The following is a 17,015-nucleotide window of genomic DNA, read 5'->3' on the forward strand; positions in this document are numbered from 1 at the left end:
CCAGTCCCTCGACTACAGCAGGAAGTGTTAGGAACTTTACTTTTATTCTGCCATTGGTGGCAGGTCATAAATTTATAAATGACACATTTTTACTATGAAAAAAGAAGCCTGCACTGTTCCGTCTTCCAATATCCCATCCGCCTTTCTTTGTTTTTATCTCTGCCTGTCTCTCTTGTATTCACCTCCCTCTCTCTCTCTGTCTGTCTCCCATCCTCTCTGCTGCTGCTCACTGACAGACAACGTCCTGCCTTCAATTATGCCCGCGGTCTCTCTGACGAATCACGTGGCGTGACGATGTTTGTTGTCAAATGCTACAAATCAGGCCAACTCTGAGGGACCCGAGGTGAACCGACATGGTCACAGCCGTGACGGCCGTCAGCCGATAAGGCTCTATTGATTCAAACGGATCGCACCCCATCTGAGGGGGATTTATCAATGTGTCAATTGCCCACTAGCCAACCACAAATCACCAGTGCTGGCCAGGCCCCAGGGATTTACAGGAAATCCAGAGGATTGGAGGGACAGCATAGGGAGGATCCTCAGTAAATAGCAACCGAGCTGAGGGGTTAAGTCCTTGCATATAGAAATGTCCATGCAGGATGGATAGACAGATGACAAAGTTCTACTCTGTATAAAACTGCACAACAACACTGCTGTGCACTGCATGTACACACAATTATACTCAAATACTCATGCTTTATGTAGAGTGCAACCATCTTCATTTACTGCTTAGAAATAGTGTGCATTCACGCACAACACAGCCACATAAAAGAAGACCACAGTTTTCTCTCCCCAGCCCTGTCCTTCTAACAGTCCACAAACCGCTAATGTCTCTGAGTTTAACATGAACCATTTTCCCGGCAAGCTTTTGTTAGTCTGGATTTTTTTCGCTGTTGCTTCTAGCCTCATGTGGCAGAAAAGCCTCAAAGAGTGTAGGCGTGTCTGAGGCCTGACCTTGGAGAATTACCAATGTCTGAAGCCCCATTCAGCTCCTCAGCAGCATGTAGCCAGCTGACTGGTGGGCCAAGGAAGTTTTAGTGTTGTCAAAGATTCAAAAAGCTTCAGGTTATTGGGGAGCATAACAACTTCACAGAAGTTGTTTTCACATTGACAAATCAAATAACTTCAATTAGAAGTTTAATGAAATAAAAATACTTTTTTTCTCAGAAGACACGCTTCATATGCACCATCGAGATTATCTTGAGTTTTGTGGCAGCACCGTGACTGGAGGACACGCTCTCCAACAAATGTATTTTATGTCTTAAATGTCCATGATATGAGGCATTCCCGTTTTTTAGAGTAAATCTAAATTGCTGTTTCAAATTTTAATACAAATTAAAGAATATTAAAAATGGTTTGGTATTTAATTAATTAGATTAGTGCTGAAACAATTAGTTGATTCATCAATAAGTGGATCAACAGATCATTAAACAGACAACAATTTTGATAATCGATCATATAAGTTATTTAACAAGGAAAAAATGTCAATTGCTGGATTCAGCTTTTCAAATTTGCTACTTTTGCTACTGTAAATTGAATATCCTTGGTCTTTGGTTCTTGGCTCTTGATTGAACAAAACAAGCAATTTTACAACATCAGCTTGGGAGTTTGGAGGGCCTTTTTTCAAAATGTTTTCACATTGACAAATCAAATAAACAATCAATTCCTTAAAAAAAACTAGATAAAGCAATAATGAAAGTAATTGTTACAGCCCTACATTTAATGTTGATCCTATAAAAGACCAGAATGTAAGACTGACTTGGCTGGCTTTCATCACTGTAGAATGAATTCTGAGGAAAATAAATACCCAGACAAGGTGGTCCCTGAGACAAAACGTTACCAAACATGTAGTGTATCTATAAAGGGGGTCGTTAGGATGAAAAAGTACAGGAACCACTCCTTTTTAATCTAGATAGACAACACCACTTTAATCATGTCAGAGTCGATGCACACTGATGTTTGATACCAGCGCAGGAATATCCTCCTGGGTCTTGGTCTTATGTGTTTTCACATAATGCAAACTTAACATGTTGCCGTATTTGGCCTCCATACAGCCACTAGCCTAACATCATGCAAATGAAGAGAAATGAACGCAGCAGGTGAAAAAAACAGTCATTGCTATTCAACAGCCGTGGCACTTTCGCCAGGAATGAACTTTCTCCTTATGAATGAAGTCAGTGAAGAACTTCCCACGTTAGATTGCATGTCTGAAAATTTACTTAGGCGCCGTTCCCATTTTCTCTCTCTTTTATTTAATGTCAGAAGCTACAAGCAGCAGACAGACACCACTGTTTGTGTTACATTATAGGTTTAGGGTCAAGGTTAATACGCAGAAGTCGTTTGTCGCCTGTTTTTAATGCAAGAAACATGCATGAAGAGAAGCTGTGGCAATGACTGCCGAGTGCATTCAAAACTGCTGGATTTCACACAGATGGTTGCAGGATTGATCCCCACAACAGTAATAACATCACTGTCCCGCTGAAGTGCCCCTTGATCAAGATACCCACTCACTGACTGACAAGTGAGACTCAAATAACTAAACATAATAATTAACAGAAAATTAATCGACAACAATTTTGATAACTTGTGATAAGTTAAGTAATTCATCAAGTAAAAAAGCCAAACAGTCTCTGGTTCAAGGTTCCAAGTTTAGAGTGGTGGTTCCCAACCCCAAGATGTGAGTACTTTAAGAAGGCAAGAGTGATTTCTTTTACCTTTTTAGAAGTAAGTTTTAGAATATTTTTAGGGGCCTGAAGAGGTAAAACTACCCAGCATTTTACAAGATAGCCCACATAGATTTCCCTAAAAAATAGTTTATCATCTTGTGACCAATCCGATTTAGCAATGATCCTGAGCCTTAACATTACAGGATTTGCTGCTTTTCCCTTTATGTAAGAAAAAACGGAATATCTTTGGGTTTAGGACCATTGGTCAGCAAAAACAGGCTATTTGAAGATTGGCTCAGACCTTTTTTACATTAAATGATTAAACAAATGATCAAATAAAAAATATTGCACAATCATTTTTTGCAGCCCCACACCTGGAGTTTAGTTTTTTATATCCATAAATAAAAGGAAAAACAACTGAAATGTGTACAGGTTCAGTACCGCAGCTGCTTAAAAAGTGCCTCAGCTCAACAGAAACAAACAGAAACAAGTCAATATCACCATCAAAGACACAAGAATAGGGCACCATGTTAAGTGACAGCGAATATCAATAAGGTGGAAAATACTAAAACAACAAAAAAATGCATGAATGACAGAGCAGGGAAATACAATTATTTAGTCCACCCATGAGAAAATACAATCAAAAGGAAACACAAGATTTGGTTTCTGACTTGGACACACTAACACTATTCTACCAATGTGGCCTGTATTCCCCACTGCTGAGTTAATTAGACCAATAAACAAGAAGCACATGGCACACTTCCTCCCACAGCTTAACGAGAAGCTCAGTCAATACTGGATTTCATCAAATCCACTGATATAGTTCACTTTAACCGACTGTGGTCTGTTGTAATGTTGCTGTGTTAGCTCTCGCTTTAAACGCATCCTCACCGGTTGCTCATTAGGCTGAAGGACTTGACCACACTGACTGAGGGTAGCGCACATGAAGGAGAGCATTTAAGAACATAGTCGTGGTTAATAAGAAATCCAACTGCTGCGTTTAATATTCGAAATAAACGGCTTTCTCACCGCTTCACAGTAGTTTCAAAATATCAAAATTTGATTTGTTTTGCTGAAGTCATATTTTTGACTGATCTGATAACCTTTCGCAATCTTTTGATGGTTTGTTTCGGAGTTCTACAGCCACAGCGTTTTTAATTGTTAAATCATTTGCAGAGCTTAGGAAAATCTAAAAAATTGTGGACAAAAATGACATATTAATAACTACTTGTCTTTGTTAACCATGAGTGACTTTAAAACTAAAATATTGAAATCATGAATTACTATAGTGCTGCCTTACTGTACATCGTGGTCCTTAATTTGGTGTTTAATGGCTAAAGAGCAAAACCTATGCGTCAGGCTGAGCTCATGGCATCTATCAAGCAAGGGTGAGAGTGAATGTGAAGCCACTGAATTAGCAGCTAGTCTGATGATCTGTGAATGAGAGCATGATCTGTAATAAACCCACATTTTCTCTGTGCCAGTATAAGAATGATGGAGCCCAGAGGTCCGGGTCAGCCATTATGCAGTGCTCACAGAGCTGGTATGCATGCGGTGTCTTGCTCAATGACACTTCAGTAGGGCAGGTGCTTGGCTACACGTAGGATGTTTTTGCAAAGAGCTTGTGACTAACTAAAGACTCATGCCTGGAGGATATGCTGACACATATGCTAAAGAAAGAAAGTGTTTCCTGATTAAATTTACATTAAAAATAAACAAGTAGATGAAAACAGTCTGGGCTACTGATATTCTGTGCTCCACTCTCTCCTAATTTAATAGTTCAGTTAAGTTCATCTCGCAGGACAAACAGTAAACTACATCATAGTCAAACAGCTGATCAGTAAAATGATGAAACATCCAGAAACCAGCACAGAGCAGAGGCTTGCTCCTGGAGTAACTAACCTGAAGTACAGTTTGCCACCCCCGTGTTCACTGTATCTAGTGCTGAACTTTTTTTTTCTGCTCAACGATGAAATATTATAGGCTTGAATATGTTTCTGCTGGGTGTACAGCAAGAGCTACACTGCTTTCTACAAGCTACAGTGTATGTGGCACTAAAAAACCCAATATTTAATTTAATCTAATAGATTGATTTATTTATTTGGCTCAAAACATGGTCGACAAAATGGATACATTAGTGGTTTTTAGCCAGTTTTTAGCCTCAGTGGATGTTAATGTCGGTCTGTTGGTTGGTCCACCAGTTTGGTCCACAATGAAATATCTCATATACTGTTGAATGGATTGCCATGAAATTTGGTATAGACATCCATGTCCCCCTTCAAGATGAATTCCATTAAATTTGTTGATCCCTGAACTTTTCATCTAGTGCCATTATCTGATCAGAACTTTAGTGTATTCAATGCTTTGGTTTATGACCAGATCCCTTTAAAACTGATGACATTCCCCCCACATTCAGCCTCAGCCGTGCTTTTTGTTTAGTAATTATTAGCAACTGTTAGCATGCCTACGGGTAATAAACTAAGGTAGCGAACATGATAAACATTATACCAACTAAACATAAGCCTGTTAGCATTAATATGGCGAGCATGTAAGCATGCTGATGTTAGCATTTAGCTCAAAGCACTGCTCTCTCCAAGTAGCCTACAGCCTCACAGAGCCGCTACCATGGTTGCAGGCTCTTAGACTCGTTTGTGGTCTGATCCAAAAACAGAATATAAACATTGGAAAATTATAGCCTACGAAAGGCATGTCCAGAAAAATATAAACATTTGCTGACAATAGCTAAACAGATTTATCATTGCCTAAATGTGCCTGAGAGCAGACAATCCGTCAAAAAAGTCTTGGAAATGGGAGTGAAAAAGAACAATAAAGTGCTCTGCCATAGAAGTCAGCAGTAAAATTAAAAAATCTAGTGTCTGTTTAATATATGAGGACACATAACTAGTTTTAAATGGTGCAAACACTTCTCAAGGCAGGTTAAGCGTCCCTCTAAAAGATCCTAACCAAGTTCTAGGGATGCAAGGATCCAACCTGTGACCTCACTGTTTCAGGACAGACTCTTGTTACCACATCAGGGAGAGAGAACAACAGGACATAGACGGACTGCAGGCCTGACCGTCTTCTCTGTTATCTGAGCGACAGTGCAGCCTGGAAGGAACCTCGGGAAAGGGCCAGGAAAAAGGTGGGTCTATTGTGCAAGCATCCTGCTGGATGTGACTGACGCTCATTGTCTGACCAGAGGTCTGAGGTCTATTTATTCATTTTTTTCATATTATTTTCTGGGAACATCCTCTCAAAGCATCCCATGTACAATATGACATTACTGGACAAACACGGTGAAAATGAGACTATTGTGTAATATAAAATATAAACATTGAAAGAGATCATATCCAAACCCGTGTAGTTAACTTTTTATTGTCTCTTCAGTATAGTAGAGGTTTGTAACAAGGACATTAGATTGAAACAAACATTTAATTTCCGAAGGCTGATTCTATGATAGGCTTGACTCATGGATTCACCAGAAAAAGTTTGTGCTTTGTGCTTTTGACATAGTCTGTAAGATTTGTTTCATATGTATTGTTTTTACAATAATTAAGTGGGCTAATTTTCAGCTTTATCACTTATGGTCAGCCTTTAATTTATTATTGGATCGATTGTATGAGTCAGTCTTTTTTAGCTCTGTTTTTGGTCCCTACCAGCTCCTGACGGAAATATCTGGAATGTTGGCGGGTAAATACACCGCCATATTCACCAGACAGTCGTTAACTGTGTGCGTCTGCCGTTTGGTGTCTGCCGCTTAACCGCTGCCTACTGCAGCTGGAAACAACACCATGAAAGCGGTGAGAGCGAACCAAAACAGTAAAGTTGTGGGTCAGATATTGAGTTGAAAATCGCTATAAAGCCCGGTATAGCCGAGGCTAGCTGCAGATTCAGATGATAATTCTCTGTAGGTTCATCACTGCGAGGGACCCCGTTCACAATGTTAGGTTGTATGATGGTTTTACTGCGGTTGTGGTGGCAGCTGTGACCTATGTTGTCTCCTGTGACCTGAATGACTTCAGTCACTAAGCATGGAAGAACAAACTACTTCCCCCCCTCTGGGGATTAATAAAGTTATCTAAATATCTATCACTGTTCATCTATTACTGCTCATCCTTTGCGGAATTTTCAGTTTTCATAAACTGAATTTACCTCAATACAAGAAAACTGCATTTCATGTCTGATCTTGTCCTTTCTGTCTCCATTCAATTATATTGCACCAAAGGGCAGCTTTCTAAGGAATAAAATGATAAACAGGTAAAAGATATTCAGCTATGACCACAGTTTTCTGGGGATAAGGTTACTTTTTCTTTTTCTTTTCTAAACTATCGGCCCGTCTGCTCACCTTTTAGCAGTATTATTATTTAATTTAGCGTGAGGGATGCTGGCAGGGAGTTAACTAAGGGAAGCAGAAGCTAATGTGGTTCAGTCCTTTCACTGACTGGCAGCATTATGAAAATATAAAATGATTTTGTTTTTAATGTAAGAGCTCTGAGCAATGTTTTATGAGTCCACAAAAAACAATGTCTGTTCATTGTCAATAAGGCTGTGAATCATAATGACAACACTAGAGAACTAAATACTAAGGCTCTTTAGCCACTGAGCCAAGTAAATAACAAATGCTATAGACTTATTTAAAACCTATTCTCCATTGTTTTGTTGTTTAATGTGTGGGAGGGAGCATACATGTAGACTAATGTAACCAGACTGAAATTGATCTTTAATTTCAAATTTATTTGATAATTTATTGATAGGTGTTAAAATCAACACTGTCCGATCAACTACTACTTTCTTATTAACTAATTAATCAGTTGCTGTAGGTGTGAAAATTTCCAGCATCGCAGAGGCTGGTTTTAACTGCAAAAAAAGCATCTAAACACAGAGAATAGAGAAGAGACACTGCCCTTTGACCACACCTATGATATGCTCTATTTCCAATAATTGATTTGAAAGCCTGTCGTTCAGTTTCAAAAAAGTGATTAAACCTCAGTTGTGACACATTCAAAGCCTTTTCTGTGATACCTACATTGGCCCGTTCTCCCAGATGGTAGATAAATCCAGCAGTAATGGTTCAGATAAGGGCACTGCAATGTTCAACACCTTTCTGGTAATTACTCTCAGCCAGCATAACACACGCACACTGCAAAAAAAGTCCCTGCTATGAAGTACTTACACACATGAAACGTTTCTCAGTCCAGTAGACGTTTTGGTTTATGTATTTTAGGAAAGTTGTAAACCGTCAGAAATCATGAGATGCTGTCAGATTGCGGCGTTTTTGAGATGATAAACTGCACATATCTCCTAACACAGCTGGACTGTGATACTTCGTACTAAAGGCACGCTATAGTAAATGCAAAATATCTGCACCTCTGCTTACCTTTGTTCAGGGGGTTATTTTGATTAGGGCTGCAACTGATTTTTTGATTATCAGTTAATTTGTCAATTATTTTCTTGATTAATGGATTACTTGTTTGGTCTATGTAAGGCCAGAAAATACTGAAAAAGGCCCATCACAGTTTTCTAAAGCCCAAAATGATCCCAGCAAAATGCTTGTTTTATCCGACCAACACTTTAAAATCCAAAGATATTCAGTTTACTATCACAGAAGGCAAAGAAAAGCAGCAACTCCTCACAATTGACAAACTGGTGCTTGGGAAAGTTTGGTTTTTTTGTTCAAAAAATGTCTTAAACAAATTAATAGGTGTGGTCCGACCCATGAGTACTGGGTACCCATGTAACTATGTAGTAATAACTACTGAGTACTCATGGGTCTGAACGTCAACATTTTATCGGGCGTTGCGACACAAGATGGTCAAAATGGAAGGCATGGGATGCTCTCCTCTGTTGCATCTTGCACAGTTTGTGATTTAAGCTGACAAACAGGTGCATTCTTATATGAAATCTCGGCTTTCGTAATTTCAAACACAGAATACGGCTTGAAAGTTCTTGCTCAGATGGATGTCTCGTAGAGCTCAAACAATCAGTTGATTAATCAAATGTAAGGTTTGAGGCTTTTTCTTCATCTTAATTGGTTGACTTAGATGGTTGGCCAAAAAAAAAAAAATTGTGGACATATATCACAACTCACTGACAATTTATAAACCAAACAATTGACTGAGAAATAATCTTCAGATTAACCGATGATGAGCGCAATCGTTATTTTCCATTTTTGCCTGTGAAGTTAAATGCGGATCCTGACTAAAAGAAATTTCCGGAGTGTTCTTGGTGGCTCATCTTTAATCCTTCTCTGTGAACCTAACAGCTCAGTGCCAACTTGACCTCTACATCATAAGCCTATTCATGTCAATCTGACATGTAGTGCTGATGGGAACAGATCCACTTTGCCCCTGACAGGAACAAGGAATTTTGCCATAATGAACACTCCAGTTCCTCCAGTTCCACGGTCGAGCCAATGAGTCAGGTCTGTGGGCCCATTTGAATAATGAGAATGATACTTAACTACATGCAATAGACACAAGAATCCAATGAATGGCCTGCCAATCACTGTTACTGATTGCATGTCTATCTGCTGAGGAAGAGTGTGACCATTAAACCCACTGTCAGCAGCAGAGGAGGGGTTTCTGACTGCAACCCTGTGGGTATTATTATGGTGCCGCCATTAAAATGCTTTTGTTTTCCTTCTGTTTCAACCCTCCGTGTTGTAGTTTTACTTACAGTGTTATTCTGTGTCCCCACTCTCTGCCGCTGAATATTAATGTCTTCTATGCTAATGGCCTTACACCGTCTGAGGTCGACCAAGCTCCTCCTCTGAATGTTAATCCGCCGCCTCATTTGCATACGCTTAAGTGTCAAATTCCCCCACAAATCATCGCAGCTGCCTCCGTAAGGCGAGGCCAGTGGCCCCCGAGCGACAGCACGGAAACAATGTGGTCACACCGTATGCATAGCATCAAATCCACATCAAAGCCTGTTTAGATTGCCAGGTCACAGCGGGTTCACATTGTGTAAAATGAAGGTAATGGGATAGCAGTCAGCCTGGTGCAGAAATACAGCCAGGCAGGTAATAAGTATGAATGGAGCAGGTAATAAGGTTGGGATAGAAAGAGACCCCGAGTCATCACAGGAGCAGGACTGTTTAAACTGCAGCACAGTTATCAGTTCAAAGGTGAGCGCCGATCCCAGACTAACACACAGGACTTGTTGTGTCATTAGGTTTTATTCTTCCCTATTTCCATGTGCGCTGCTGAGTGCATGGCAGGTGAGAGGGCTGCTACTGAGAGCAAAACAAAAAACAGTTCCTCAGCATGCTTCAAAGAAAGAGTCTCACCTAAAAACAAGAGTATTTCTTTTGCCATCGGACCTGACGTAGACAACATGAGATCTTACTCAGGTCTGCCAATCTACAATGGTATCCGAAGGCAGAAATCATGGAAAAAATCCTCACTATTAATGTTTCAAACCAGATGTCACCTTTACTCAAAGGCTGACATTGTCATCTTCCCATGTATCATCGTCACTCTAGTTAAACTGTAACAGTTAGTTGAGTAAGTGAGTAGTGGATTGACAGAAAACTATTCGGTCAACTACTTTGATAATCGATCAATCGAAGTTTTCAAGCAAAAATACCAAACATTTGAGGATTTCCAGCTCCTCAATTGTGAGAATTTGCTGCTTTTTCTTCATTTTATGTGATTGTAAACTGAATTTCTTTGGGTTTTCGAATGTTGGTCAAAGCGATTTAAAGACGGAAACTCCAGTACAGCTCATGGGTTATTCGAGAAACTAATCTGCAGATTACTCATGAATGAAAATAATCATCAGTTGCAGCACCAAAATCACCATTACCATAGTAGATCTGAAACAGTTCGCCGAATTATCAGTTGGTAAAACTATTTTGATAATCTAAGTCATTTTCCCGCTTCCCAGTGGTGAGGATTTGCTACTTTTCTTCATCTCATGTGATCGTAAATTGAATGTCTTTGAGTTTCGGACTTATTGTTTATAAACATCACCTCGGGCTTTAGAAAATTGTGATTGTGAATCTTTTGACATTGTACAGATTAAATGATTCATGGAGAAAATAATCTGCAGATGAATCTTTAACGAAAATTATTATTTAGCTGCAGTCGTAATATCATCATCAGCGCTGTAGTAGAGCTGAAACGTTTGGTGGATTAATCGATTAGTCAGTCTTCAGAGAATTATTTGTCTTCTACCTTAATAATCAATAATCTTTTATGTCATTTTTAAGCAAAAACTCCAACCCTTCTCTAGTTGCAGCTTCTCCATTGTGAATTTATATGTTCATATGAGTGTACATTGATTAACCTTGGGTTTTGGGTTGTTGCTCAGACAAAACAAGACATTTGAAGACAAGACTTTGGATGCAAGGAAACTGGGGTGGACGTTTTTCACTGTTTTCTGAGACTTTATAGATAGAAATGATTAACTGATTCATCAAGAAAGTAATCAGCAGGTCCACCGATAATAAAAATAATCATTAGTTGCAGCTTTATACTACACTATAGCTCTAGATGCACACCTCCTAGCCTTCACGTTTTTTTTCTCATCTTGTGGGGTCCTGGAAGCAGATGTATAGATGAGAGAAGGTCTACACCCTAAAGTAGACTACAAAACAGTAATGGCACAAAAGCATCTGATGGTGTATTTTTTTTTTTTTAATGGTTCAAGACATAACAGATGCTGCAAACATTGTCCACACAAAGTTCCAGTCCAGGCAGCCATCGTGTACATAAGATGTTAAACCAAAAGAATAAAAACAGAACATGTCTCTGTCTAATTCTAACAACTTGTTATTTCACTCCCAGGAGGATTAGCTGCATCAAGCTTGTGCTGTACAGTGGATGTCACTTATACTCATACAGACTATAATTTCCACTGAGGGTAAGTAAGTCCCCTCCAAGTGTCAAGTCCTTGAGTCCTGCGCCTGCCAGTGCGAGCGGCAGTTGCACCACCAGCCAAGCAAATTCAAAAGCCCAATCACTGATAAGACAAATGGAGGAATTTCTAACAGAGGGGTGACTTCAGTTTCTAAAAAGCAAGCACGATGTTAAGTACGCTTTCAGCTACTCTTATCCTTAACAACGGCAGCGCTTTCACGATATTAAGCATCTTTACTCGGGTGATAATTCTGACAAGACTCCTGTTTGCAAGCTTGAAAGCACTTTGAATGGATCAACAAAATATAGCAACAAACCCCGGTCAAATAATGGCTTTAAAACATCTCTTCACACTAAAATCCAACAGACGCAGTCACCATTATATGTTTTTTGGATTTGTTTAACACACTTTCTGTCTTCGTCTGTATGTTTAAATAACATAAGGACATAAGGACAAGTCAAACAATTTCCATTCTGGAAATCCCCGGCCATCTTTACCAGCTAAAAAAAAAACAGGTTGTTTTATCATCTCGATACTTGATGCCCCAATTTGATGAGAATTTCTTATTAGCACGATTATGAACTGATGACATGTTGCAGAAGTTTGATGGAGAAAATGACACATTACTTCTATGTGGGATCTCGGAGGCCTTAGCTGTTAATACACTGGATGTTCATGTGATCTATATCTGACAGTAATGTTAAGGCAGCACTATCCCTCCTAAATCCCAGATAAGTCTGCTATTTGTTAATAAGTGGTCTAACAGACAGTTAAACCTCTCTGGAGTCTAACTGACCCCAAACATAAGTAACATCACTACGTAGGATAACATACTGTTAGATTTTATTTGGTCTCTGAATGAATTTTTGACAAACATAACAATAATAATTTTTCATGCATAGCCCATTTTGGATATAAGACATTAAATATTTCCTTGTTTGGTGTAATAACAATGCTTTATGTTCATTTCTGTATTTTACCATGTTCATCAAATGTAAAAGCCCAGTTTGTGGCAAAGAGAAGAGTTACCGCTGCGGTGCTTCTCTACGTATCAGGTTTTAAGGAGGTCAGAAAAATTACATTTAAAAAAGCCAAAAATTTGAAGAATTTCATATATGTTGGAATCATTTTCATACATACAGCGTTAGGATCTGTGGGCTCCAGAACAACAAGGAAGTAAAGGCAATGTCGACAAAACATAAGGGTTATTTCTTGTCATATGTTTTCAAAACTGACTTCGTGAAACTGATACTTCCATGTAACATCACTGCCTGCAATTAAGCTAACAAACGCAAAAGGACACGGATCCGCAACCACAGCTAGCAGCAAGAAGTGCAAGCCCGAACTTCCTGTTTTGCATCAACATCATCCCGACCTCGCACTGACACTGGAACCGCCCTGTTTTTAAATGAGAGCTGACTTTTGAAGTCATCTTACAGGAGATGGACCTCAGCGGCGGCTCAGTGACGAAAGAAGCGGCAGAATGAACCGTCCGCACACGCAGACACACACTCACACACTCAACCACACACACACACACACACACACATCATCATCATCATTAAGGGGCCAACAGCTAACCTCACTTTACAGGAAGTAAACAGCTTCAGTAAGTCTGTCTCATGAGGAATGTGCAATGTTTTTGCAAACCCCCCCCCACTCTCTCTCCCTTCAGGTAAAAGAGACATATATGAAGGTCTGTAAAGGGAGATTTCTATGACAATCGTTTTCCTTTGCCTCACAATATTTGTTTACATGCAGCAGATTTGTGTAAATTTATGGCTACAGTTTTGCATTCATGAGGATAATTACTATATAATTTTGTGAAAAGCCTGAACTGAGTTGTATGGCGCATCTGGATGCAGACAAATTGCAGAACTCGAAGCATTTATTCACCCTCCATAAGACACAACTTCTTCCTCACTATATTTCACCACCTGCATTTTAATCAAACAATAACCACATTGCTAAAGAGACGACACATTATCCACTCTTGTCGCTGAAGAAAGAAAGAAAAAGACAAGGAGGAGGATGAAGACGTGAACACCAACAGGAACAAAAAACTAATTATATTATTATGCAATTATACAATTTAGTCTGAGGAGATGAAGGTAATGGTTTAAACTGATGCGTGTTGATATAATGTGTGTTTGCGTGCTCATATCATGCAACTGATCCATGTAGGTTATCAACGGTACGTTTGTTTGTGCTGTACACACGTCCGGGTGAGTTACCACACGTGCATATGTCTTGTCATGTCCAAAGTGTGTGTGTGCGCAGGCGTGCGTGTGTGTGAGCGTGCGCGCGGGGATTGCTGGGTATGTGTGGTACGGGAGTTGAGGTCCACTGGGGCTTGGGCCACTCCGTATGAATAATGCATCGGGCCGGGCCGTTGCATCTCAGCAACGCTGCCTTGGTCTGCTTAAAGTTGCAGGTTCCTCTTTAGGAAAGTCAGCATCATTCTGCAAGCTGCTGCAGTAACTCAGTTGGCGTCCTGTCCCAAAATAAGATTTCCAAAATGACTCCAAAAATTGCTCATTAAATCCTTTAATGGACATATTCATCCAAAACTCCTCCATGTTTTATGTGGCAGCGGGAAACAAATCTCTAAAAGCCTCCAACAGCAACCAGATTTCAAAATGATTTCAAATATTATATATCTACTACAGATGAAACGGTTAGTTGATTGATAGAAAATTCATCAGCAACTATTTGGATAATTGGTCAACCTTTTAAGCATTTTTTTTAAGCAAAAAATGGCAAAATTTACTGGTTCCAGCTCCTCAAACAAGAATATGTTCTGGTTTTCTTTGTCTTCTGTGATAGCAAACTGAATAAATTTGGGTTTGGGACCGCGGGTCGGACAAATCAGGACATTTTTAAGAGGTCGCCATGAACTCTGGTAACCTGCGATTGGCTGTCTGTTGACATTCTACAGATCAAACGATTAACCCATTGATCGAGAATATGAGGGGCAGATTAATCGATAACGAAAACGATCCTAAGTTGCAGCCCTGACAGTTCTACAAAAAGTGCACAGTTAAGCCGCTAAAAGATGCTTGTTTCTGAATTTCGATGCCGCCTCTTCCCCCGAAGACGCCTCTTTATCTGCTGATTCACACGTTTGTGATCACAGAACAGATGCTGAAGACAGATGCTTGCTATACAAGTCACAGTGGGATCACCAGAGGTTCAGTCTGAGTGACACTGTACACCACGCTCGCATGGCGCCCAGGACATTGAAGCATGAGTAAAAACCGATACGAAGTTTATTCATCCCATGCGATCGTGTTCTGTCGTCATCTTAATATGCAACCAGGGTCACTTTCGCTGAGAAAACTTCATCCGGGGCCCAGGGCGATGAATCACGGGCCACAGGATCCATAATTTTGCCCTTACAGTTCAACCTGAAACTCTCCGGCCACAGTGGGCAAACTCTCCGCAATCTTGCTGGGGTTGTTTGGATTGAGCTGTTGCAGCTTTTAACCGACCAGACACGGTATGCAAATATGTAAAAACCAGGCGACATGTAAATGTATGCAAATGAATTAAATGCACGTGAAAAGGCTATATTGCCTCAGTCTCTACAGCCCGATTAGACTTGAATAGTCTTTTCTTGCAGCCTTTTTTAACTCTAACACCCGGGATATGGCGATATATATTTATATGTGTGTGTGTGTGTGTGTATGTGTATACATGTGTGTATATGTATGTCATATACACACATGTATACACACACACACACACACACACACATATATAAACATATATATATACACACATATAAAACTCGTGGTATTAAAATGTCACACTGAAAAACAAGTCTCAATCTTAATTTCTATGAAGTGACGAGTCCTAAAATCTAGATTAAAATCTTTAAACTGATTATTCTGTGTGTTTGCAGTCCAGTTCCAGTGGACTCAGGACTTTTCGAATAACAAGTGATGCCCACTTCAGGTGGCTCTCTCAACTCCTCTCAGAGTAGGTGACGCTTCTGTTGTGAATTTTAAAACAAGTTAATTGGCCACGTGAAAGCTTCCCTTCCATCTTTTTCTCCCACTTCAATTCTAGATTTTAGCTGAGACTCATCAGTACAGCAGATCACTTCAGAGGACGGTATTTCTTGCAGCGTAGTCTACAAACCGGAGCCTGTTTACTTTCACCTCTGGAATGTTTGGCACTTTGGCATCACATCCATATCTCCTGACTGACGGACCTCCACGCCGACCCGAGCCCCTCTCTCTGTCCAGGTCTTACATCCCTTCCCTCCTCCCCGCACCGGACCTCCACAGCCCGCTACCCCGCTACCGGTACCAGGACCTACACGGGACCGCGCGGCGGTTATCGCCTCACCTCTGTGCGCGCCTGCAGCCGCTTGTTCATCTCGTAGATCCGATACTCGGGCTGGACCATGTAGGGCGAGTGTCTCCTGTAGAAGGGTCCGAACGGAGACGAGTAGAACGGGTCGTGGGTTGGGTTGGACATGGTGGCTCCTGGCGAGGCGCACGGCGCGATTTCAACATCCAGCGGGCACAGCAGCGCACATGGGAGTGCGATGCTCTCCGAAGACCCCCAGTGGGAAGCAGCCGCTGTCGAGGCTGAGCTGCACTCTGCAAGTTGGCCTGCCTAGTTCGCTGCTATAGCGTGGTGCTGGAGGAGGAGGAGGAGGAGGAGGAGGAGGGAGGTGGAGGAAGCGAGAGGAGGGAGGGAGGGAGGGAGGGAGGAAGGGGGGTTAGAACTGAAGGGGGAGGAGGGAAGTCGTTTCCTGTTCCCTCAAGACCTACACTCAGTTTTGCATTCTTGCAAAGTTCAAGTAAGATCTCCGTGTGCATGTGCATGTGTAGCCTGTGTGTTGGGTCGAGTCTTTTCTAGTCTGAAGTGATGCCTTGTTTTAATTTACATGCGCTGATACTGTAGCCATGAAGAAAGTCTTTTGTTTTAACCTTCATCGCTCACGTTTTATGCTTTGTACTGTGTGAAAAAAACAAGATTCTAGAGAGGTTTATATTTTAAGTCTGGGAAGACTCTACATCACATTTTCAGCATATCAGAGGTTTTTTAATGAAATGAATACAAGAGGTGAGAGTCTATTGCAGCTGAGGGTCAAGTATCTTCAGTCTTAGCAGTATTAAGGGATGTAAGTATTATTGGAGCAAGCTGGCGCTTGCGTCGAAAACAGTAGGAGAAGGCCATCGGGTCATCTGTTGCAACAGATAACTTTAGCTGCTTCCATGATTTAACAAAGAAAAACAAAAACAAACAAACAACAACAACAACATTGTTTCTGAAGTTTGTCTTAAGGTGAAGTTACATTAAAATCTTTGAATGCACTAAAGTCTGAGGTAAAAAAATAAACCGACTGACCTCAGCTGAAATAAATAAATAAGTTGTCTTCCTCCTGAGCTGCACTGTATCTAACCTGAAGAGTTATCGGTTGCTCAGTCCGAACGTGTAAAGGGTCCATTCCATGTGTGGCGCATTTCCATA

The 17,015-nt window shown here is 40.5% G+C and overlaps 1 protein-coding gene across 7 annotated transcripts in view; it reads right to left on the bottom strand.

Annotated features, from left to right (window-relative positions):
- Positions 1–16,126, bottom strand: part of ldb2a (LIM domain binding 2a) — a 92,436-nt gene extending 76,310 nt beyond the window's left edge. For all 7 annotated transcript variants that reach the window (XM_040119988.1, XM_040119987.1, XM_040119986.1 and 4 more), the window contains exon 1: positions 15,882–16,126. In XM_040119988.1, coding sequence (XP_039975922.1) covers positions 15,882–16,013 — 132 coding nt within the window. In that variant the 5' untranslated portion in view covers positions 16,014–16,126. The remainder of the gene's footprint in view (positions 1–15,881) is intronic.
- Positions 16,127–17,015: the final 889 nt, after the last annotated feature.

This window comes from Xiphias gladius, chromosome 23 (genome assembly GCF_016859285.1).
Source record: "Xiphias gladius isolate SHS-SW01 ecotype Sanya breed wild chromosome 23, ASM1685928v1, whole genome shotgun sequence".
Lineage (NCBI taxonomy): Eukaryota > Metazoa > Chordata > Actinopteri > Istiophoriformes > Xiphiidae > Xiphias > Xiphias gladius.